The 26,533-nt window shown below is 44.9% G+C and overlaps 1 protein-coding gene across 4 annotated transcripts in view; it reads right to left on the reverse strand.

The window, feature by feature from the left end:
- Positions 1-26,533, reverse strand: part of LOC118506516 — an 84,479-nt gene that overhangs the window by 20,766 nt on the left and 37,180 nt on the right. For 3 of the 4 annotated variants that reach the window (XM_036043742.1, XM_036043743.1, XM_036043744.1), the window contains exon 2: positions 2,023-2,570. In XM_036043742.1, coding sequence (XP_035899635.1) covers positions 2,023-2,067 — 45 coding nt within the window. In that variant the 5' untranslated portion in view covers positions 2,068-2,570. Of the gene's footprint in view, positions 1-2,022; positions 3,281-19,989; positions 20,045-26,533 lie in introns of all 4 variants that reach the window. The other variant, XM_036043745.1, reaches the window with a different exon arrangement.

A 26,533-nucleotide genomic window follows, 5' to 3' on the forward strand; every position in this document is an offset into this window, starting at 1 on the left:
TGAATTAATTCTGGTGAAGAGTAATTTACATTTCATAAATGATGGGTAATTCCACATTATGTGTGAGGAGCTCTGTGACCGGATGTTATAAAGAACATCATTTTGTCGGAAGTAAATCTGATAAGGCTGATTTTTAAGGCTCTATTAGTGATTCGACGAGTAGCAAAAAATTAACACACGAAATAAAACTCAAAATAGCAACGAACCCATAAGAACGACTCGTCCTGTTCCTTTGAAGTCATGCGACGATAAGTAATTAGTGTTCTCAAGAAAACCCAGACAACATTAACGCTAATTTTTCGAGGCAAAAAGAAACATGTTACAAGCTTTACAAAACAACCTGTTTAAAAGGCACTTTGTACATCGAAACTCATCGAGGTATAAAATTTACTCTATTTTCAACAACACAGCCCTAACCTTCAAGCGCAAAAGGCTTCGGTAGAATGTAAATTCCGCCGAGTGTTTGTGCACTTCTCATCCGACATGCCGTTTTATCTCAACCATCCTAACCGTCCACATAAGCTGCCGTAAAACGACAATCCCCATGCAAACATGCATCTCTATTCCCCCCGTTTGCGTCTATCCTCGTAGCTGCGCCATGTTGAAAATGTTACTAAACATTGTCACTACACCAGTGGAGTTGCCCGGCCTGAGCTCCCGTTTGCTGTGAGTGGAGAACAAATGGACACAGGATGTGTAACACCCCGGTTACAACACCATCGGACACAATTCATCAGTCCCCAAAATGCTGGTCTAGCCAGATGCACCATATCACCCGGTAGCACTAGCCGAGTGACTGAGCACTGTGGTCCATGAAAGTCCAAGCCCACCGTACTGCTACGTGGAAACCATTCAACTGATGCCATCTACACACTCGCACACACACACATCTGCAAACGTTTGCAACTTTGCGAGGCATCATCGGAATGCGTTCCTGAACTACGTCCACAGGTCTACGGTGGGAGGGCGCTGCTCGAACTAGAGCTTTCCACCGGTTAGTGGTCAGCACTGATTGTACGTCAAATGTTGGAACCCTTACCTGGACCAGCGGAGAATGGCTACGCTATGCTCACTTCGGGAGTCCATACCTTTATCATTGCTCCAGGAATGGTAGCACGCTACAGTTCGAGCGTCATAAATAGTTACGGAGCGTAGCCACACCTGTAATCCTGCAGGTCAGGTTCGCTGACGTAGCTGATCTCTACCGCCTTCACCCTTGCTGGTGGCTCACAGAATCGGCCAACAACGATACAATTGCCGCGCTATCTCAGGTGGTCGGATCGTGGCAAACGGGGTGGATGTGGACGGGGGGTTTTGATCCACTTTAACCCACATTCCGTGTACACACACACACACACACACACACTCGACTAACGTTGGCGTTCTGGTCGGTGGAGCAGCGTCGAATGGAACACCGGTAAACTGGTTTAATTCTTGCCGTCTCATATGTGCCGCTGGGCCGTCTCCGCGTTGACCCGGCAAGTTGAAGGGAATAGTCAGTCTTCTCCGCTGCGGATTCCGAAGCGTTCCGAGGCGGCCAAGCCCATTGGCACGTTTGTGCTAGGAATGTGGGAAGAATGAAGACTCTGTTTTCTGCAACGTGACGTCAGCCGCGTGCTTGTAATAGCTTTATCCGTGCAAAAAGAGATACGATTCTGAGCAGGTAATCTTCGAATGACGTATTGACGTATTAATTACTTAATGTGTTATTATAAACTTCAGACCAAGTTCAACTGTTAAACTGAAATTTTGTGAGGTTCCTACTACCCAATTTTGAACCTAAAATTCCATACTAAATAACTTGGTGCTCAACAACAAAAAAGAGCGAACCTTGATAACTTTTTCCTTGCAGAATTTTTACATCCCCCTCGCACCCAAGCTCAGGGTGTGCAGTTTAAAAGTATTGACCAGCCGGTGTGGCGTCTAAAACAAATTGGGTGGGCCAACAACAATTTCTAAAGGGAAAATTTCCATTTCCTGCCACCACGACAGGGGTTTTCCCTTTCAATGACTAAAACTTACCTTATAGATCCCGTCGACCAGTTTGATGATTTCCTCCGTTTCCATGTTGCTGCTGTCCGGCTGATGCCGCTGGATGGTTAGCTACTGTCGGTGCTGCCGGACCGATCGATCGGCGGCAAACTTTGATCGTGCTCCGTTTCCGAACCACCGGGATCGGGTCCGTATCTGGTTGCTAGCCAAACAAAAAAACACTAACTCCACCGGCTCCTTTGCTCCTACGCGGTTAACGGGTGCTCCGCTCTGCACGAAAGCGGACCAATATTTGGATTAATTAACTTTTTCCCACCGGCCAACGTTCGGTAAGCTCGCCGCTTCCTGCACAACTTCTTCGATTCACTTCGGTTCACTTCCGGTACCGTTTCGTACCCATTCGCGACAGTGCGGCCCCAAGTGTGGCCGGTAGCCGATTGATTTCACTTTCGATGCAGATTTTGTTTTGCTGATTTTGTTTAGATTGCACTCGCTGCTCACACACGGTACACACACACATTCACTTCTTCTGCATACGTACCCTCTCACATACGGGTGCGTCGGTTCGCGTCGGTTGACTTAGGGAAAGAAAAACAATTATTTTTTTGTTGGTTAAATAAAAATTTGAAGATTTTTAATTTTGTTTTAATTCGGGTAAGCTATTTTTCCTCCCCAAAAAAAAATTGTACGGAACTATAACTCAATTCTCATCACCATAAATCTCAGCTAAAAAAGTGTGACCCTATGACCTAAACCGCAAGAAAAAAATACCCAGACAATCAAATATTGAAACTAATAATTTGTAATACAATGCACAATTCCCCAGTAGTAGCACTTGACTTAAGAAAGGAAATCGCCACACACGCACACTGACCGAAGTAGAACGGACTGACTTTCCCTTTTTCCGGTCACGGATCAACGATGGCGCAAACAAAAATACAAGACCCCGGAAACGTCTACTCGGTCTTCGGCTCGACTGTCAGGGGAAGAATATGCCGTCCGTAACGTGAATTCTTTCTTCACGCGTTCCTTAAGATCATGTTGGCCACAAATGCGTCGATTGGACGGAGCGACCGACCGACCGGTCATAAATCATAGCACACAACGTTCCGGTGTATTTATGGTTCCCTTAGTGTAGTGCACTGTATGGTACAGAGCCGGGCATTCGTAGCCCAATAATTTATCTTTACGAGAGGGCAACTTTCGGATTTGGCACTCCACCCCCACCCGCCCAAAAGCTATCCGGAGATGAAATTGTCGATGTCCTTCACAGTTGAGATCAACAAGCCTGCAATGGGGAAAAAGAGAATAGAAAAAAGGTTTTTATTAAGATTGATTTGTATGTTACGGGGAATGTCTTATTAATATGAGATTTATTGCTATTTAAAATGAGAATTATTTTTGGGACAGTAAAAAAATATTAAAATTATTTAAAAAATATATCTCGTATTAACTGCATTTTTAAGCACAAGTTAACAAACTTCAAATTTAATTCCTGCAAAGGTTTAAACAAAAACCCACCCCGATTTAGATTTGATTAAATTTATGAACCACCCAACAGCCCCAAAGCGCTGGCTGATTTTATTGCACGCCGCGTTGATTTACTGCGTTGTCCATCGATGAGCCTTTCATGCGCGATTGAAACCCATTCGTGCAAACCCAATCGTGACTAATATTGGCGCTCAACCAAATACACCTCCCCCCGATAGCGAATCGCCCACTGCAAAAAAAAAACCCGTTCCCTTTTAATCCCCGCGCCTCCCTTCCCTTCTAGCCCAGCGCAGCACCCACCGCGGAAACACCCTGGATGCAATTTAAAATGCAAATATTTGCCAATTAACCACATCGGCAAAGCGAAACACGGACGGCTCGGTGCGTCTGCAGCTGGAAACGGACGGAAATCCTTTCCCCCCGGGGGCAATGGGGTTGTGTTTGGTAAGGTGAAACAGAACCGAAAAGGGGGATTATGCTTGCGGTTCCAATATTTTATTGGAACCCGTCCCGCAAAACGCTTATGCCGAGGTGCACACACGTAGAATTGTGTGGTTGTGATGATTTTAATGCTGCTGATTTTTTATTCACGCTCTCTATCTGCTCTCTTACTGGCTTTTCAATTTGCATACCCGCCCGTTCTGGGAGGGATCCTTGCCGTCCTGCCGACCTCCGGCGTCCGTGGTGCGAGCTTTGAACTTCAAAGCAATGACCCACTAAAGTGGGTTTCCCAATCGAAGCTCAATAAATCGATCGGATGTAAATTTATTTGTATTTGTATTTGTATTTGGTATTTGTCGTCAGTGTTGACAGGAATGCATAATGAAATTTCAAGCAATCTCCTTAAAGTATGCGAAACTAGACCATTCATTTGTATAAGCTTCTTCGCATCGCAGTGCAATTCTATGACTTCCTACCACAGACAATCGCGTTCTTCACCGTAAGTGACCCAGATAAATTGTAAAAACTACATTCTAGCCTCACCATCAGTTTTTGAATGCACTTCACGTGTTCCACCGAAGTGGGTGATAATTTTTCTACACTTATCGCCACGTTGAATGAAGGTGGTGATGAATGGCTGTGATGATGAACGCCGATGTTCATGATGGGCACTGTCATGGTTGATTAATGTCCACTGCATCCGTGCGCCTTTCTTCCTAATGCTAGTGACAGGACGTGCACCGTAGAAGGACGAATATGCTTTTTTCCGCGAAAAATAGTTCGCCTCCAGAAGATACATTCTGCTTCTAGGTCTAATGAGCTATTTTCCCATCGTAGCAAAACGTCAGACGGATGAAGTTATACAGCTGTGAAGCTGTGTGAGCTGAAATTGCGGTCCACAACAAAAGCGGGCAGCATCTGAAAAGAATCTGGCACCTGATGTCTTCATAAGCAATAGTTTTCTACTATCTACTGCTACCTTTATTGAGATGTAACTAGCACACGTCCTAGAAATACATTGTAGCACTTCATTATTCACTCGCGCGCGTTGTACGTTCAATGCGCTAGGCATCCAGGACACAGACACCCGTTTCCGATTTCTCACTCAGTTTGACAATAACGATAACTCCTCCAACAGTCATCCGTTTCCCCCCCCCCCCCCCCCCCCCCCCCCCGAGGGTTCCAGACCAAACGCGTCCTATTATTAAGGAGGCTTATGCTGGTAGGCGAAATTAATTAACCCCAACCCAACCCGCTCCATGGGGCAAAGATTTATTCAATGGTAATACTTTAATTAAATCAATCGAAGCGTTACTTTTAATCCGATTTGAAGTGCTGGCGTGTCGTAGCGTGTCGATTTTGTTTTGGGCCAGCACAGCAATGAATGGAGCATCAGACAGACACCCGACAGGGGCCTGGGTGTCTCGGTTGTCTGGGATGTCAACTTCAGACACGTCGGTACACCGGCTACTGCTGATGATGCTCGTCGACGTCAGCCTTATCAAGCGTTGGGGCAGGACCGATTTGATACGAACCGAGTTGCCTTTACAGATACACACTTAATGGCTTCCCTTAGGGCGGGCGCTAGATTTCGTTGGACCGTGACAAAGCTATCGTATTACTTAAGCAGGATTGTGTCTGCATTGGTGCAAAAACTGGTGCTGACTTTGTTAGGAAAATAGCTCACTGGTTGGTGTTAGATTTAACACTTGGAACTCAAAATTTTCCTCTGAAGAGAAGGAAAACAATACTCACTTATCCTACTTCAACTAATTTTAACTTAAAGTCCTGTAGTATCGCTCTATCGCTACTTTAATTAAAACTACTTTTCAATTGACTGGATTCATACAGTAAGCGCTATGATTATTACCGTGAAAACCACTTTTCAATTGACTGGATTCATACAGTAAGCGCTATGATTATTACCGTGAAAACCACTTAAACTACACAAAAGTTCATCTTCCACTCGGGGAAAGTTTTCAACTCTTCACTGTTCTTGAGAGTGAACCCTTAATCAAAAGCTCCATAGATAGGAACCCTGACTTACGACTCTCGCATACGGCTTTATTACATAAATAGGGTAACACATTCTAGCACTAGGAATTCAGCTTACTCTCGGCCAACATTCCCTGGCAGTATAATCAACCGTTTTGCTTTACCTTCTAAAAGTGGCCAAAACTTTGCCCACTTTAGCTTCAACTTAAATTTCTTTCCCCCCGGAATATTCTCATACGCAGCAAAGGATCCCCCCGCCATAATCTGCCAGACTACACTACGCTACTAGAAAACTTAAATTTAAAGCGCAGGAAATGTTTATGGTTGTTCGAGTTTTTCTCTTTGGTTCTTGCGCGTGTCTTTCGTTTGATAAGATCAACCTTGCAAGCTGAAAACGTAACCCACCAACACAAGATATTCCCAGTCCAGGCAAACAGGCAAACGGAAGGCAAAAAAAAACGGAACGGGCAAAAATGTTTTACTTTCAGTTTTGATCAACCGTTCCTGGGAGAATATTGCCCACAAAATTGTAGTTTTTCTTGATGCAAGCCAAACTCCCTCCCGTGCTGTACTGTGCTGTGCTGGCAACGTTTCCACTGCAACCGGGCTCGCCGACGACGACGATGATGATGATGATGATGCGCCAGCACAAATTGCGTTGATTCGTTTCGATTCATATCGTCTCGCAGTCGGCGGCGCCATCGAGCCACGGATACGGCATATTATGCGGCCACATAAAGCAGCATATTGCAGCATCCATTTTGCCGGCTTTCGTGGCAAACGGGCGATCGGCCAGGTTCTGGGAAGGTTGTACGTCGCCTGTGCCTCGAATACAAATGGGCTAAATTTAGTGGCAGAGATTTCACGCGGGTTTTTGTTTCCCCCCTGCCCAAAACGGGTGTCCCGATGGCAGAGATGAGCATAGACGAAAAGCGTGCACTTGTTCAATGTGTTTTTCCACCTCCGCGAACAGAACGATAATTTTTTGCTGCGCGCGTACCGTGCGTTTTTTCAAGCAAATTGGTGGAGACGGAGGAGCAAAACAAGTGAGCAAGGAACAAACGTAAAGTGGCTTCAATCAGCTCTATTTGTGATGTGCTTTTTTTTCTCTGAGCTCTTTCTTGTTTGAGATTTTCTGAATTGGAAAAGAAAAACCCCATGAACTGTAAGCAAAAAGGGAACGATTGCGTTAAACAGCGCATTACAAATAGAGTGCAAGAGTCTGGGGTGCTGTAAGTGCATTTTCTTTTCATTTCCGTTATGTTCTACCTTATCAAGTTTATTCTTATTGGATCCATTTAGAATGCTAATGGTTGATATAGTTCAGGGTTTCTTCTTCAGCTTCTTCCTTGCCACTACAAGCTCGAAAGGTCTCGGGCTGCCATTTCGAAAGGTCCTCGGAAGGTCTTGGTTTCCAATGACTCGATGTCACTCGTAGCTGGATAGTCAGTCCTGTGTACGGGGAAGCGGTCTGGATGGGATTTGAACCCCGATCCTGCCAGGTGTGCACTGGCGCCGTTATCGCCTCGGCCACCGGACAGCCCCATAGTTGTTATATTTGCTGGTTGTTACATCAATTGAAGCAGCGGTTAGAACTGCATGATACTCTGCAATGTTACACCTCTTGTAATGATTGATCTATAGGCTGAAAACCCCTGCATACTTACAGGTGCTTTAGCACAAATAAGACTCCTAAGCTAAACAACACTTGCAAAATTTGCTCAAAAAAATACAACCTTGAGAACAATGATTACCAGCAATAACCAAGTGCGTAACGCAAGCTAAACAAACAATCCTTCACGGCACCCACCGTTTATGTCTCCATTAGTTCCCGCCAAACTTTAAAGGCAATTCTCATTCATTGCAGCAAAAAAGCAAACGAAATTCGCTCGAGGTACTTACAAGGTAGTAAAGATGCAAAACATCCCCCTTAGCATTCGTTTTCATTTCATGGGACGCTATAAAGGCACCCCCGTAGTCAGTTCTCCACCGTAGACAAATTTTCCGCAGCGCAGAGAAAAGCTACAACCTTCTCCTTTCGCGCTTACTTGCGGAGCCGCTACCTTCGGGCGTGTATAATCAGATAAAACGGTGATAAACATACACAGCTAGGGTAAACAACTGCGCCCGTTTCCACATTTATTTTCATCCCATAAACCAACGGTTTTCAGCTTCAGTTTCCTACTGTGGGGAGCGTATCTTTGCGAAATTTCTTCAAAAAATGGAATTCAAAACGCCGGATGTGGGATGCGTCGAAGCTTGCTTCTTTGGCCAGATTTTTGTTTTGCGGAACGCTGAAACAGACACATGAAGAAAAGCAACACCGAAACGGTAATAAAATAAAAAGGCAGTGAACAAAATGGTTTTTTTTTTCAGTAAGAGTGAGATGTTTGCCATTTTATTTACAGTTCCAAACACTCGTAAGTGATTTTGTGTTTTTTGGACACTAATAAACATCCGCAACTTTGGGACTGTGCAGAAGCCTTCGTTGTTGCACCCGTGTTTTATCGCGTCTTTAATTTTGATTACTTCTATTTCCGGTAGATATGTTGGAGGCCTTCAAAATCCACTGGCAGCGAGCACTTTCTCTTGCTCTTCATCGCTCGATTCGTCATCGGGTCACCAGGGTTGGGTAATAAATTTGATTTTATTTTGACGGCAAACACGGTTCACCGGCGGCACGTCCAATTTTGCGTGCCAAGCAAACCTTGGGAATCCTTGAGAAGCGGACACTAATTTGGCTCATGATAGTTTTGGCTTTGTTTATTCCACATCATCATCCGTCTTCGCAACAGTTTTGGATGGCGTACAGGTTTTTGTTTGCCGCATATTCACTTCCTTGCCCTTTATTTCCATTTGTCTTTTCTACTACTGGGAGGTTTCACATTTGCTTTCCTCGGAAGGTTTCGTTTTATCAACCGTCGTGTGCCTTTGTTAAGATTTGCGGGAAGAAACGCTCATAAGCTGCCGGAATCGGAATGGAAATCGAGATAAGAAACACAAACGGACACGAAGAAACATTTACACATCTTCCCATGGCTTCTCGACATGCGAAATGTGGGACGATTATGCTCCTCGAAAGGGTGTTCCAAACTACCCCTTGCTGCCTCTGCTTGCTCTTGTGTGTGTGTCTCTGTGCAATCTGCAGGCAAATTGCACGCGTGCGGCACGATGCGATATCGTCAACAATGGAACCATAAATTGTATGCCACACTTCCACGCTACCGGAATTGGCGATGATGGGGCGAAACAACAAAAAAATGTCGCGGTTTTTATCATGCAAAACCGTCTACACAAGGAGGCATGGTGACGTTTGTGCAGATTTAACTTCAACTCCGATCGAGTGTAAACTGTCTTCTCTGCGAAATCTGGAAACACGGACACGGCGAAGAAAGGCCGCAAAGAGCATAATAAAAGTAACACACGTTAAATTAGTCGAGGTATGATTTTAATCCTGTTTTTTTTTACCAGCGACGATTTATGAGCGCATGAGCACGATGGACCCGGTTACGAAACTGTAACGTCTCCGTACGTCTCCATTACTTGACTCCGGCCTGTGAGTCAATGGAATGATAAAACTCATATTTATATGGCCTCTCGCAAACAGGTGTTCCTCTGCTGATAGCCCGACAAAAGGTAAAGACTTTCTCCAAGGTAGGTAATAAATATGAGTCTCCGTTGCGGCTTTCCATTGCGTAACGGACCTGGTCAAAGGTTGCACCGGTGATGGAGCTCAGTAAGCCGGTAATACCACCGACCATCGGTATGTACCGATGAGCTTTAGAACCTCCCAAATCGGTAGCCAAGTTCTATCGAATGCTTAACTCGATTCGTTCGGGAAAGTAAGGGAAAGTAAGCACACGTGTCTAGATGTGTTCGAGCTATGTTCGCAAGCTCCCAACTTTGGGCAGGAAATTGGCTGGTTTGATCGATTAATATCTACTTTATTACGACACCATCCAACCTTGCAAGCGCTCAGGTAGCAGATTTCCTAGTTTTCACTTTCTGCGCAAGCAATTCCCAATATCTCATCAGGCGAGCCTTCCCCGCTCAAGCACTTCATTAACGCGTATCAAGCAAATCTGGCCGGCAGCGCAAATATTAAAACGAGAAAATTGAATTTTCTCCAAATCTATAACCCACTCCTGATACAATCTTGCCTTGGTTGGGGAGATTTGATTCGTTAATGGCAAAATGTGCTTCCTTCCTGCCTGCTGTCCAATAAGCGGGTGTAGCAAAACTCCTTCCGCTATCTAATCTGTGCTTTGGGACATCAAACGACATAAATCCAATTATTATTGATTTCTCTCCACAGGAATGCTGGGTACGGGGTGGGGATGTTTCCAGCGGGATGTTTGTCTGCTTAGAGCTGGAACTCGGAACATCACTACCAGAAGTACCGAGAGTAGCCACAACTACCTCCAACGTTAATTGGAAGATAGGTCACCGTAAGGGTGCTTTTAAGGTGCATCGTCGTACGGTTGGATCTCACTCTGAATGCACTGCATAAGGATGTGAAGAATATTTCTTCGAAGCTTCGAAAACAGGTACGCCGTATTTTATACACGCAAAATATTTTCACTTAACATTTCAAATGATCCGCACCGGAACATTTCATCCTATTAACAAACTAATCATCAACTCCATTATGCAATTTAAGATTAGATTGTTTACTACAATAATGAATAAGGCTAAGAATCCACTGTGGAATTGGTTCATCTGCATTAGAATCATTCATCCACCTAGCGCATGATGATAAGCACCATCTACTATTCCGGTTTTGCTATCTACGAGCGCTGGGAAAGTTTTCACCTCCTGGTAGAGGAACTAATTAAATCTGTCACAACAACCTCATCCCGAGATCGTGCAGCTTAATTAAAGCAAACATACACACCGAAGCCACGGATCCAAACTTTCGCTCGATGCCACGGGGAAAAGGTGCATCTTCTCGTGCTTAAGACGTTAAGACGCTCAGGTGCACAAACAGAACGGCCTCCTGCAGCACGCGAACACGCAGCACTTGTCGTTGCGCAATCACCAAAACCGCTGCGAAACGTAGCACGTGCTTCGGGTGGATTTATGTTCACAGTGTGGCACACATTCTCGAAGGCTTCACCCTGAACCGCTGGGGCAAGGGTTATAAGTGTTAGGACCCTCTCGTGTTCGGCCATGTGCTGCGCCGTTTGGATCACCATTCGACCGTGCTGTGGCGAGATGAATTGAGGCATGCGCCTGTACGAATTATGCTGGCCTCGGCGGATTACTCCCAGCCACAGCACAACAAACAGTGCCGAATGAAGGATGTTTATTCGGTGTGTAAGTTCCGTACAGGCATGGCTATCGTCATCTGTCCTTGCTATGCTTGAACGTGAGAAGCATCAGCATTGGTTGTTTTCTTATGCACGAAAGCAACATTAATGAACAAAGATACAAAAGATTGTAAGATAAAGTTAATACGTGAAGGCTTCTTTTTCGGAAAGTGAAGATGCTGAGCAATGTTACAATCTTCCTAAGATGACAAACATTTGCCCCTAGAGGAACACATTACTGTTGATTCATATGCTCGCGAGTGTACAATTTCAATCAGCCAAATACAATACCTCGTTGTGAAGTTACAACCATCATCGTTGCCAGATGATGACATCCAGGGTTGAAAAACTTTCACCCCTTCTACATGTTCATAGTTCGGTTCAGGTACGTCATGTCAGCCGTGTGTGAACCTCAGGTGTTAGAACTCCTCGGTTGCACAAGCCCGGATGTTCGATGCAAAACTATGCTATGCCGATGGGAATAGAAGCGGGTGGATAGATTTAAGAAAATATTTACCCATCCTGGTTCGGAATGCTGAGCAGATGGGTAAAAGCGCTCACCAGCATGCCTTACGTTTCCCAAAGCAATCCATAACGCGTACCTTCGCCGCAAGAACTTGTTGAGTTGATGGCTCCCGTGCGTTGGAACGCATCTCAGGGAAGAGTTTTGAATCGTTATGATGATGAAATGCACTGTGACGAATGAAAATGTTGGTGCTAGTAGCGTACGGTACACAAGGAGCTTCCTGAAACACAAATTGGATCGACTGGAAAGTTTTGTCCTGTTGGCTGTATGAATACAGCCTTACAGATAGAAAATTAATGAGTTCCGAAGGTAAACAGGGTGGCGCTTTTCGCGATAGCATTAGTTTTCCAGCTCCTGCCATCTGCTGGGTGGCAGTAGACAGGTTGGTGTATTAAAGGGATGAGAAAATGTAAGTAGTGCTACTCGTCATCGTAGCAAACTTATTCCATAAAAATTTCTGTCTTATAGCTCCTTAAATTTTCAAACAGATGTCTCAAATAATTTGTATTTTTTCCAAGCAAATAATGTTACACGATTTTCACGATTTTCTTTGCCCCCAAGCCACAAAACACATACAACCGTGTCACGAAACATCACGACCGGCACCCGGTAACGAGCCCAAATTTGGTCTAATTTCCATCCCTATCACCGGTGCAATCGGTTGTACCAATTGGCTGTACCACAATTTGTTGCGACCGAAATTAATTAGGGTGTGTCCTGGGTATGTACAAACCCGATCGGAATTGTTGTCACGAGCAGAAGAAAATAGGGTTGATGTTCGCTGCATCGAATCGAGCGAGGAGGTGGTTAAGAAGTGTACAATACAGTTACTTGTTCTTACGATAACGATTGGCAACTGCAAACTAGTGCTGCTTGTGCAAACAACGACATGGCTCATGCAGCAGGACTTAAAGTCTGCTAGACGCTACAAGACGTCTCCTAGACTAAACAAAAAAACTCCTTTAAGAAATGTCGAAGAAAATCGTAGCACAAAAACCAAACCAAAGAGGAAAAAAAAACACCTTGTACCGATCGAACGAAAACGAAAGCTAACAACGCCAGCCTCCGTCTCCACACGCACGCGGAAAAAAAGGGACGAGCCTGTCGGTGAAAGAAAAAAGGAAGGGAAACACCATTTTCCGCTAATGAAATTACATGCTCGATTATTTTACGACTAGCGAGCGAGCGTGCGAGGACCCACTAGTGTTGCGCGATTTCACCCAAGCAGAAGCTTTCCTACGGATACCTCTACCCACGGTGCAGATTACGAACAAAACAACGGATAGATCGTTGCGATCATCGCGGGATCCACCTCCTCCCTGGGGGGGGGGGGGGGGGGGGGCGACTTCGATTGGTTTTACTCTGATTTGATTTTCACTTTTTTATGCCACTTTTCTTTTCGATCTAATGGCTGCTCCTATTGTGCCTTTGTCCTGTTATGGCATTTTTGTTTTGTTGCTACCGAAAGATAATCGTTTCACTTAGCATTTGCGGGGTGGCGCTAATATTGAGGTAAATTGGAAAATTTGACAGTGCAGAAAGCAAAAAACAAAATCAATCGCCATTTTTGCACATTACACGATAAAGGTGTCCTCTGGGCTGCTTGAAAAACTGTTCCACAGCGAATGGATAATTGAGTTTGAAATGGCGGTTTTTGCCGCTGTCAATTTAAAACGGATATTAAATAATTAAATGCCCCGGTACGTGGTAGGGTATTTTCGCAGCGGAAGAAGAAAGTCTTTACCCGTAAAACGCTGCTGGATGCTGTTGAAATTGGTGTAATAAATTTTCCACTAATCCAACCGTAACAAGAATTTGAGGAGTGCTCTGGGTAACCGAGCGCACCATGCATGCTTGCGTGTAGAGGTTTTTCCCGCCACAAATCCTACGCTTTGAGTTGAGTTAAAATGTACCTTTTTTAAGGATTACGAGGTGTTCACCCGAGCCACGTATGTACAATAACCCATAAATTTCACTCTAATCGTAACGCAACACCCTTCCGATGCGTGCATTTCGTTGCCGGTGTCCTACTGCTGCCTCTTAATCCCTCGATGGCCCTCCGTAGCCTAGCTGCTACAATTTTCCGCGAATGCATTTCAACAGCTTTCGCTAGCCAGCCAATACCAAGAACTCAGAACATTGAACGAAGAGATAACACACACCGGTTTAACACCTTCCGCTTCTTGATGCAGCCGGTGTTGAAGATTTTAATACACCGCACACGCTGTATCCAGCCCGTCCTTTTATGGTGGGATAACTTTTTTTTCCCGCGTTCGGGAAGGTGATGAAAATTGCAAACTCAACCAACAGCTTGTTTTTACCCCCTACGGTAGCATAAACAGTGGTTGAAGCAGGAATTTATGTCCTGCCGTAGCTACTTCAGCCAAGAAGCCTACTGTCCCCCCGTGTAGGGCGCGTTTCGGGATGTACATGCTCGGAGGAAAACATAAATTTTACGCCAAGGGATTATTTTTCTCTTCTGCCAGTCGGCCATACTTAAACGACAAACGCGAGCAGCACTTTGGAGGAAGTGTGGCGCCACGAAGATTTAAGTTGGTGATTGAAAAAGGCACCAACCAAACAATCATCATCTTGGCATTGTAAATGAAAACGAAAACGTAACAAGCGTCACCCGGGAAAATGATAATGTTCCGCTAGCAGTTTAATGTGCGATGGTGGACGGTGAATAAAGCAACAACAAAAAAACCGGCCATTCATCGTTTAATTAGGCATGAAATCGTTTCAGCGCACTTTAATTGTAGGCTTAAGCTAATCAGCGATGCGAGAGAAGGGAAATAAGTTCAAGCCAAATTATTGCTTGTAGAAATGACACATTTTAATTGATTGTTAAGACGACGGGATGATGAGAGTGGTGATAATGTTTGGTAAAATGAATGGGAAATTAGAGTGATTGTTGTTGGGAAGTGATTGAATATGGGAAAGATTTTACTATAATTAATAAAAAGAGAATTTAGCAATTAGGCCTGGCCGTACCTTACGAATCAAATAAAAAAAGAGAATTTCAATTTAAAATTAAATGAGAGAAAATTTAAAACAGGAAAAAAATTAAGAATTTTTTGAAATTAACAGAAATCGTACGGCAGGTCTCGGATTCATGTAATGGAATCATGGATACGCTCATGGGGGTATATTTCAAATGATTAATGGAATATTAAGAGCTCATTGTAGATCCTTGTAAACTAGTGATGGGCTATCTGAAATACACCCAAGGTCCGACCGGTTTGATTCCAGTTCCGATTCTAAGGAAATCGAATCGACGGTTCCTCACGGATCGTCCAGTATCGTCCGGAACCCTCGAAAATCGTCCGGAACAGTCGAGAACCGTTCAGAACCGTCGGGTACGACCGGTACCGTAGTAACTACTGGAATCGTCTGAATAATCGAAACCATCGAAATTTTTCGTAATCGCCAGAACTCCCAAAACCGTCCGGAATCTTAGTCGACCAGTATCGACACGTCAGTCAAATGATTGTGACAGTTCCGACGGTCAAGCCCGCCGATTCCGATGGTTACGGACCATTCCGACGGTAACGGACCATTCCGACGATTCCGACGAGTCCAGCGGTTCAAACGATTCGTTTAAACTTGCCTTCTGGAACTGGTTCCGCTTTTTATTTCAAGTCACCCGTAAACAGTTCCGCTTTATTTGCAAAATTTACCCATTTTTTGCCCCCATGTTTTGGATTGAAATCCTGTCAGACAAAGACCGCCGGAGCTTGTGTGTGGTATGTGAAAACCGCTTATTATTTTAAACATAAAGACACGTGTCTTGTAGACTGAAAACCCCTGTATTAAATCCATCAGTATGAATAGTCAATATATTTACACCGAGCCTCAAACTCTTTCACTGCTCCTGCCCCAACCAAAGCGAGTCCTTAAACGTGTCTGAGCGATTTACTCCTTAAGTGGAATGGAACGTTCGTTTGATGTAACATCTGTTTGCTTTATGTTTACGATTGCAATCCCAACCTTCAGAGCACCCCGGAAGACCGGGCAAGTCGTGTTGTCCATTAAACATGTATTAGAATTCGCCTCACATCCCTACAAACCACCCGGTCGGTCAACCAGTGGCACCTTCCGTTGGAAAATCCGCTCGGGAGCAAATTCCATTCCAGAGGAAAAGGCAAACATCAGCATACAACCGCAGTAAAACTCAGATTGCGGTCACCCTTCTCAATATCAATAATTTTATTCTCCTGTGTAAAATACTTCCCATCTCGCACCTCGACGCCACGCCCTTGCCAATCAGCATGAAACCGGGAACCAAGTAAACCATCACACAGCAGATGGTTGTTTGCAACCCTTTTAACCAGGGTGAAGAATTCAGATTTTTCAGTCCCACCACCAATCTTACGTGCATTCCCTTGGCTAACCCGCGTAGACACGAGTCAACAGACATGGGAAACGTACACCGGTAGCGGTAGCCTCACAGCACGTCGCTTGTGTAAACCGGCTACCATCGCTTCGCTTGGTTTAAATGTAGTAAAAATAACTATGAAGCTCGATAGCCCGGTAAGGTTATCATCACCCATCACCGAAGCATAAATCGTCATTTACCAAGCCTTTTGATATGTCCCGGACACCCACTACCCCGGAAAGCCGATCCCTTAGCCTTTGATTTCGAGCGCTCCAAAAAAGGGTTCAACCTTGGCGACGGTTGAGCTTCCTGGGTAGCGCCGTCTGGCAATTAAAAAGCACGTGTCTGTGTCAATTTTCCGACAGATTTTCTCCTTCCCCCCGGCCGGTGGAGCGTTGTGTACACACCTTCATTAATGTTTCACTTCTGGCGAGAGCGACCCGACCTGCAAAAAGCTTCTGAACGGCCACAAAAATGCAGATGTTATTAATAAAGAGGTTGACATTGGCCCGGGTGGCAATAAATCCCCAGGTGTAATGGTTCATTAAAATCCGGACGGTCGAAAATTTTGACTGCCTACCTCCCCGTAGGATTAGCATTATACCGATCCCTTCCCATTTAGTCGTGCTCCTGATGGAGCCGTTGTGGCGTGGTTGTTTCTGGGCATGAATTGTGATTTTCCTTCGCATCATTTGCTTTCCGGTCTACCGTAACCGACCGTCGGTAAATCTTAACCTCACACTCCCGGGCAAAGATTTACGCACAGCCATTCGAACGGGCGAACGCTTTTGCTTGATTAAAAAGTGAGAATGCTTCTTAGGTGAGGTTCAGCTGAAAGGTAATATTTCTAATCTAAACGAAAAAAAACCCTGGAAAATTTCAATCACGATTACTACAGCCTAGATTAAGCCACAAACTGTCAACTGGAAAGGTGTGCTAAGGGGGATACGAAGCAACAGCAAAAAAAAGGCACCGTCCACCGTGTGGAAAAGAGGTAATTGGAAACGTCGTGCAATTATGCAATTCGGTTTGTAACTTTTGCAGACCGAGACCGCGAAAGGGTTAATGGCGTCTTGGTTTGCGCGTTGCGGAGGTTGCCTTCACAAGAATGCGGTCAACGCATTTATGCTCGCTTTCTGTCGCTGATTTCGAACCATCATAACCTGTTTCGTGTGCAGTTTGTTTCTTGGCCAGAGGTTGTAATTTCAGAGCAAAACAACACAAAGTACAGTTGTTGAGAGAACCGAGCTGTGTTGGGCAGGTGGGCAGTAGTATGTTGTATGAAGAACATGGAGCATGGATGCTTATCTTGCCTATTAATCGAATTTTGATTTCAACTGCCATGATAGGGGCACACGCTACAAGCAAATCCAAGGAAAAGATGTGAGGAAATTGTCCTAAAAGCTCTGCAAGCTTTGTGTTGGTTTATCAATCCTAAAAAAGCAATTTTAAAGACAGCAGACAATATGACGACTAATCGCGAGTCATTCCGCAATGTATCAACTTTACACGCTCGCGACATTCAAAACACGTGCCCCAAAATTTTTGATAAGGTCATCTACCCCAAAAATGGCAAATGATAATTAAATTAACACGCTCTAGATATAGTTCTCCACTGACTATGAGACCAGCAAAGAAGATTAGCAGTAATTAACACAAAGAAAGCCTCAAATTTCAGGTGAAAGAATAGGTTGCTCAAGACACTGCTTCTGAAGAGAACATTATTGTTTCATACTCGATTTAAAAATTGCAACAAGTTCTGCAACATTGCGACACACATTTTCGCACGACGAACTTAATAAATGGGCATCACCATCGGTTAAACTTTGAATTTGAACACCTCTTCTCGCTAGGCACAAACCTGATAATAAGGTCGCAAGATCAGACAAAAACCTTGACGCAAAACCCACGCTAAAAGCATGAAGAAACAAAGAAGCATCGACGAAAGAGTGTTGTTTTTTTTTCGTCTCCCATTCAGTAGCTGCTAACCCATCCACACTTTAATCCATCAGCGATCGAGTAATCGAGCTTAATAGAGTGTGAAGCTGCGCTACAAAGAAGAGAGGTGGCAGCGTTTCGTGAGAATTGGAAGTAATATTGGATGCCTGCGTCTCACGCAACGTAGCTCAACCCGATTGATCACATCTAATTGTTTAATGCTTCTCTGTTTTGTTGGTGGAAAAACACTATTTCATTCTCTAAAGACACCTAATAGACACCAGCCACTAGTCGTATCAGATCAAACCCACATACTCCAGGAAATACGGTGTACCTATTGCTCCTATAAAGGTGACACAATATTCAACTAAATATGGACTTTGGATACAATAAGGCACAGCAACTCTTGAGAACTCTTGACGAGTTAAGAAAACACCTCACCGCTTACAACTTTGTCCATCCAGTGTCGAGTGTCAAGGTTGCGTCGTGACCGGTGACTTCCAACCAAACCGTTGCCCCGAAGGGCTTCATCATGCTGCAGGTGCTTGTTTCAAAAAATTGGATGTCATCGTACGAGAGGCAGAAGATTCAAAAGGGCTGGCAATGAGGTAGATTGAAATTTTAATAACCACCGTTCGGAATGCGTGAGACAGTCGGTGTGACGATCAAAATGTGGGCCCGCGATGCCACCTTCCAATAACTAGGTCAAGCTAACCCACCAAGTCATACGGATCGTGTGATAGGTCGCGATAATCAATAGCCCTGGTGGTTTCCTTCCCAATGCTTCGGACAAAAAAAATTACTTTGCGTTGCAACAGGGATGCGAAACCCACAGGCCATCCGCAACACCTTGTGATGTGATGGGCCAGTGTGTCAGCGGTGTCTCGGTATCAGGTCCATCGGATCTAACCTCACCCCTTCCGACCAGCTGGTTCGGTGCGCATTCCGAGCTGAATAGTGGCAGGTCGGCGATCAGGTTTACTTTCATGCCAGTGTGGTTGCTCAATGTCATCGACGAACTGGGCGCGGAACTGCTACACACGATTTTGCTGGGTGCGCCCTACGCTTATGGTAAGACCGGCGTAGAATCGCGGCCAGTCGTGGTAGTGGTAGTTACCACCAAAAGCTTGATGGTACAAAGAACTGGCAGCATTAGCAAATGGAAGGAAAAGCCGAGCGACGCCCAATGTCTTCAGGGCTTTCTGGACATGAGGTGGCATTCTTTGGGGTGATGTGAAACAAAAATTGACACATGCTGCCAACCTCGCTCCAATACATCCTCGTGGTGTAAAATGATGAAATCATTTTGACAGTGCAACAACCGCACACAAGACAACCGTACGACAGGTATAATTAATTGTAGAACTGAAGGGACAGACATTTGTTGGGGAAATCATTTAACCATTTTTGGAGGTACTCTTCGAGAGGGCCGGTTCTGAAGGCTAGACGGCGTCACCGGAGTAGACAATATTGTAGTTTGGTAAATGATTTCTCACCAAAAACCGAGGCAAACTGCTTTTGTCGTTGAGATCAAAATAGACATGAAGGATAAGTTCCTCAGATAACTTATCTTAAGCTATTTCCAAATAAAATCACGACTTATTCTAGCCTGTCAAAAACTTTCAGCACCATTCAATCGATGAAGGTAATCATTGTTTGCCACTCCGCCCTAAATGAAGATGATACCAAAACGATTCCATTAACCTTCCAGACATGAGGCCATCACCCATCAAAAAGACGTCCAGCGTGAGATAATAGGATCCTGGAGATCCATTCACACATTACGCCAATACTTGATGCCAATAGTGATGAAACACGAGAGAAGAAACTGTCTCCTCCGATTCCCAGCATCAGATAACGCTCACCAACCTTTTCTTTCCTTTCGCCGTTAAACGTATCATATCGAAACCAACACTCACCACATTATTCCAATCCGAAGTTCAGCCAACCCTTTCTTTGCCGGTAATAATCAATCTGAAAGTAGAAAGTACAGCGCGTTAGATAAAGAAAACTGTGCAAAAACTTTGTCCGATGAAAAATATAAGCGTCACAACAGATTAGCACCACGGCTCCACGGCCCACGTGTCCAAGAGTTCCATTAACTCATCACAGAAGTGGTGATTCAGAACAAAAGCATTATTGTGTACTACTACCACTACATGTGGCGGCTGCAGAAGAATGGACCACCCATCCCGACATCTGGTTGGACATTGTTCCAGCACGGCACAGCTATTCAAGTGACTCTTGCGTACCGTCGACAAGTACGAAGAAAACACTGGAAAATATTAACACACCATGCGAGTATGGACCACAACCGGGCGAAGTGAAAGTTCGTTAATTCGATCTCCGATCATACTAACGCTCCCAGACATCCCGGTGTCCTCGACATTCCGTTCCACAGCTTAACCTCCCAACTGTTGGCCTTTTGGCGAGGTTTTTCGGTAGAAGGCAGAGTTGAAAGGGTCAGCAAACCGCTTATCGTGAACGTATGGGAAGCGAATGACACGGGCGACTTACCCATAGTGGCATAGGTTCACAGTTTACGCTCGACCCAAGAATAGCCGATTGTTGCCTAACGAGTGTCCTTGCACTACAGCTTCCACCCTATCCAGCCAGCAATGTTATCGCTGAAAGCTGAACTTGTAAAACAAATTCTAATTTTCTCATTACACCGACCACCAGCTTTTCCTGGAGTTGCCTTTATCGACACGGATGCACATAAAAGTTGTGCGGGAGTTCGGACAAGGGTGAATGAGATTGTAAAGTTTGATTAATAGTTTCCTAAACCAGTGTTTTCCGGATGGAAAAGTAACTTCCCCCATTCCAGCGATGGATTCTGCGCTGGGGTGAAAGCATTGGCCATTCTTATCGCTTTGACCATGCATCAAAAACCATTGAATGATTTAGCGCGATAAGTTGCTGTGCACAGCGCTTATGAATTGTTGAACGGGCGGGTTATACATTCGAAGTCCAAATATGGCAAGAAAAATGGCAATGCCCCACCAGAGACACATTTCCGAAGTCTGAACCGAACCAACTATTTATTGGTGAGTCTGGTGCTCCATCTCAGCACCTTGCATCTCTGGAAGGCAACTTCAGGGCAACAGTCTTGTGCTCCAAATTCACTTAACTTCTGCACACCCACAAAAGCCGACACTCAACCGAAGTCGGCAGAACTAAAATATTTACTACCCCGTTTTTAGCAACCCGCACTCAATTGTGCATCCAAAAATGGGGGGAGGCGAGCTTTTGAGGCTTTTTCCTATCTACCAGATACAAACAAGATCAACCACTTGAAGAAGGCACACGTCCCTCTCACTGCCTCTCCGCGTTCTAGGTGTTCTTCATTATCGGAGGCTAAATTTTCCTACCAAAGACACCATCACCGGAACCAACCCAGAATTCTAGGGCCATTTTTTGACTTGTGGGAAGAGTTTGGTGAGAAGGAAAAAAGATAGCTAGCAAAAGCAGGAAAAAAGCCTCAAACCCATCTCGGGGAATAAGGGGAAAAGTCAAACAAGCTGTTCCACACACATACACGATGGCCGTGTGCTTCAGGAACTAATTCGCACTGAAAACTCTGGCATCGGGAGCGAGGAGAATTGGGCCGGAAAAATGGGAAAACTTTTAGATCTCTTCTGGTTTTATTCCTGCCCGACTGTCTCCCTCTCGGGACACCTCCAACCCTCTCCTGACTTCCCGCTCCCTAGACCAAGCCCATAAATTAGAAGTACGTGATAGAGCTACGGGAAGAGATTTTCAATTGCCCGCTTCGGAGCCTGGCCTTTGGGTGGTCGAAATGGGTGGGGGATCGAAAAAAGCCACTTTAATTGCTTATTGATTTCATTCCATAAACGAGCTGCAAGTGCTGGAAGCCTTTTTGGCCAAATAGTGAAATAAAATAAAAGAGATGGGCGGGTGAGTGTATGCAAGAAGGTTTTTCCCTCATTGATTTAGCCGTCGATCGATCGATTGCTCTACAGACGAGACCGGTTGAAGCCTACCGGATAAATTTTCCTCGCTCCGAAAGACGAAACTAAACCACATCGTTTGGGAGGAAAAACGGTTTTTGCTCGCTTCACCGAACAACAGTTCAGGAAAAGTCAGGAAAATCTATACCGACCGGTTGTCCCGGTCCCGAACTTTTGCCGAACGCATCAAGAACTTTCATTTACGTGCCCGGACAGTACCGGCATAGAAGATCGCTTTTTTTCTTCTTGGGTAGAAGATTTCCATCCCCCGTGTCCCCATTGTCACAAGGAAAAACTGGGTAGAACGCAATCGAAATGCTCTTTTTCTTCCCTATCGTTTTTCCCACTTTGGTCGGCACAACGTTGGCACGCTTCCAATTGTCCGGGAAGTTTGGTCCCCTCGTTCCAACCTTCTTTTTTTTTTGTGTCTTTCGGAAAAGTGAACGTCACTTGCGTTTTCTATTGTCCTTTGTTGGGGTAGCACCGAAGAATCGGTCGAATCGGCGCCTTCCAACACACACTGACTGCCACCGGGACACGAACGTTCTGGAAACAAGAGTCAGTGCATGTCAAGTGTGTTGTTGTTAAATTGTATTGCCGTCCCACCAGGAGCGAGGTAGAAAGCTTCTTGCAATTATCAGCATACCGGATCACCGGTTTTGGGTGAAAATGTTTGCTCACTTTCCAAGCGAAAAACGACACTTTGGAGCAGCATTGTTTTGCCGTGCTGCATATAGGGTTTTGGGAAACGCATTTTCGACACAATTGCTTCGGTGGCACCGGTACAATGTTGCAGCGCAGTGGAAATTCCGGACACATTTGCTCAGTCGTTTGAACTGTTTTTTGAACAAAACCCTTAGAACGAACCAGAGGAGGTTTCCTTTTTTCACGAACGAACACTCTAATTCTTGCCCGAGCAGGGTGTAAAACGAATCGAGCTTTGCATGCATCTCTCCCGGAATGTCGTGTTCCAGGAATTTTATCGAGTGAAAGCATGACGGAAATTGTTTATCAAACGCCCGAGAACGCCTTTTAAAAACGATTCTCGAGGAAAGCCCGTTTGCCTCTAAAGAGTAGTGACACAAGTGAATGATTTCCATCCGTCGATCCGATCTCCGAGTGTCTCATTAATAATGCAAAGCAATTAATTAAAATCATTGCGACAACGCGGCTTTGAATGTAAATCACGCCATAACATTTAATTAGTGTGAAATTACTTAATGTGCTAAGTTTGGTGTAAATATTGTACCATCGTTTTCTTATCATACTCATCACAGCTTTTGCGCTATCGTCTTACTCAATCAACTGATGCAGTGGGAGCTTTCAACACTTGACTGGTGTTCAAGCGATGTCTAAAAATGTTTGCCTGCTCATCGACACATCCAGAGAACCGGAATCTATCAACAAGCTGGGTAAATATTTGTCTTAAACACCTTAAAAAAAAGACCCGGCCAACGACAAATACGCAACGTCATACTGCAAAAAAAATGACTGAATCGGCAAGCGAGCAATGTCTCCGTATGATATAGGACGTCTTTGGCATTCGCACCGTCAATGGAGATCTTTTTGTCTTAAATGTAAACATGCTTTACTCTATTACCTAACCGTCTGTGGGACCATCACGAAAGGGAATTCGCTTTGGCGTTCCACCGTCACGTGGAACGAATGCATTCACATGTACACAGTAGCTGTGGCGGCGTTGATGAGATGCAGATGAAGACGTCTGATGAAGGTTCGTGTCAAATCGTACCCCAAACGCTGTACCGTGACAGTTAGACAGCGCTTGGTGCAAAAATCTTTCAGCTGCAGCTTACCAATGCACCGTAAAATCAGCAGACCAAAGCACCGAAGACATAAATGATCAATGATCGCAGCGATCTGATGAAGCGAACATATTTTTTTGCCATTCCACACTCGGCTGTATGTTTTATCGGGGTGGCAAAAAAAAGTAGCGTTTCACTTTCATCATGATTTGTTTGTATTTAATTTCGAACTTCTTCTTTCGTTCATCATAATAGATTCCCGTCCGGTAATTTCGCGTCTTGCGTCTGCGATGTTTGCGCTCCACCGTTACATATCGGTCGGTTCCATCGGGAGTCGCTAATGTTGTTACACCGTATCGGTACTGATCGATCGGTTGCTGCTGGATGAAATAACATCGGAATAGCATGTGTAAACTCCACCAAGGTGTGTGCGAGGGCTAGTGTAGCGAGCTAATCGCGTGCATTGGTTTGGTTGGTCAAACATCGATCGATACACAAGGAACACTCTCTCTCTCTCTCTCTCTAGATGTCTGTAAGGGGGTGTTATGCTGTGGGAGATTTAATAAAAAACACCCCACACACATGCTTCTATTACGGTTACATGTAATGGGTAGCGAAAATTGACCGAACGAAAAAACAAACTAAGCGTGATGCAGAAGCACAAATCGTGTTGTGCAAACTGGGATGTTTCATCTTGCTAAACTGAGCCATAGCGAACGCTCTTAGCCGCTGGCAAAATATCATTATGAGCAGTGAAAAATTTAAACTTTTCTAATAATGATGTAAAATTAAAGAAATAATTTCACCGAATTTCAACAAAAAGGCCTTTCCAAACCATTCGCTCTGCTCAGCCCACTAAATGCACCGTGATGCACGTGCGAACCCACCCTTATTTGCCTAATGTTTTCGCCGTGCGCCCGCGGAATTATGTCACTCAAAGTTGATCGTCGCTAAGTCGCTGCTAGAAGGAGGTGTCCTTAATGTCATAATTTTTGCCGATGCAACGCCGACATCCCTCCCCGACTGCTGTCTGATGTCATCTGTTCGCGTTGCATATTTCAACCTGCTTCCTCAACCATCCTTATGGGAGTGTGCAAGTGTGTGGATGCCGTCGTTCTGCACCATAATTGCATTAACCCACGCCGCTGTGCACATCTTCTGGCGCGTCCGCACTGTTAACTTCCTCAAGAGACTCAACTATGCGAACACGACACGAGTGTTGAGTCGCGGTCTGCTGAACTTGAGCAAAGCGTAAGAAGTTTTTCGTCCCGTCTTTTGCCATGTTTTAACCCCACACTCCCACGACGGTGGGCCACACAATGTTATGTAAAACTGTGTGTGCGCACAGCTGTAGAGTGCTTCAGCTTTTACGAAGACACCCTTTCTTTCCCGTACTTGAGGTTGAGGTTGTTCTCGCTTGACCGTACTTGAGTGGGTATACGCATCGGCAAAACGTGGAGTGGTCAACACTTGTTGTTGGCATCGATCCACACTGTTCGAGGTGTCTTGTAAGGTCCTCGAGTACCACGATGTTCATTCCGAATTCAAAATTAAACACACAGTTCCGATTCGGTAAGACTCTGCATTGCGCCGTATTATTTGGATTCAACTTCCACTAAGCCGATGTAATCAGCTGTTAAAACGTTGTCTATCGCACGTAATGATTCAACACACGCACCCTTTACATTGCCAAGGTGTTCACAAGCCAAATCCTTCTGAAAATGGGCTCCGAAAACTTTCTCTGCCAGAACAGCTTTTCTTCGACACAATTAGCACCTAGCAAAGTCAAAGCAAACGCGCAACCGTTCGCAAAAGACACAAGCACAAAAGTTTTGCACAAGAAAACGATCATTAAAGAACATCATTGGCGGGATAAAGGGAAGGCCAAAGTTTTTCCGATGGCAAACTATCCTTGCCAAAACCCATTATCACTTCCAGTCCTGGCATCCGAAATCCCCATTCGAATGAACGTTCATCCGTTTACTCGTTACATACGAGAACCACCGAACAGGGATCGTACACTGGTATAATGGAGGCCAAAGTTTTGTAATTTAATTTCCTTCCGTACAGGGAAATCGACACACAAAGTGGCACGTTTTGAAAATTAACCATTTTCACCGGGAACCCATCCCTTTCGCCAAACGTTCGTCAGGACGTTCGAGCTGCCCTGATGTTCTGAATCAGCGTGGCGGGACACTGTCAGCACGTTGCAAGGATTCGAAAGAGAAGGTCACACAATTGGAACGCTGAAAGAGACATTCGTTCTAATCACGAACTAAAATTCAATTATCCTAAAACTAAGCCAATCGAGAAAACGGAAACCCGGAAGCTTACATGTACCCGTCCCATGGCTTGTCTTATCTCTATCTGCGAGCCGGTTCGGTCCCTTGGAAGAAGAATCACACAACTATCCTTTCCCGAGTCCGCTTTGTCTTACTAAACTGTTCTAAAGAGTCTCACCCGCCTTGGTCTCTTACGCCCAAAAAGGGGATATTAGGGTGCTCGACAGGATGGAAATGAAGACAGTTTCCCCCATCGCAGTAAATGGATGCTACTGGATAAGAATGACATTACACTTCGAGTCGGAGCAGCCATCCCGTGTTGAACCTGCACAAACTCAGGCTGCACGTCTTGCGTCTGTAAAATGATCTGTTATTATTATTTGGGAGGGGGGGGGGGCGGTATGAAAACTCATGAATATTCATACGAACCAGAAGGATTTTACTTAT

This window comes from Anopheles stephensi, chromosome 2, assembly GCF_013141755.1.
Source record: "Anopheles stephensi strain Indian chromosome 2, UCI_ANSTEP_V1.0, whole genome shotgun sequence".
NCBI lineage: Eukaryota > Metazoa > Arthropoda > Insecta > Diptera > Culicidae > Anopheles > Anopheles stephensi.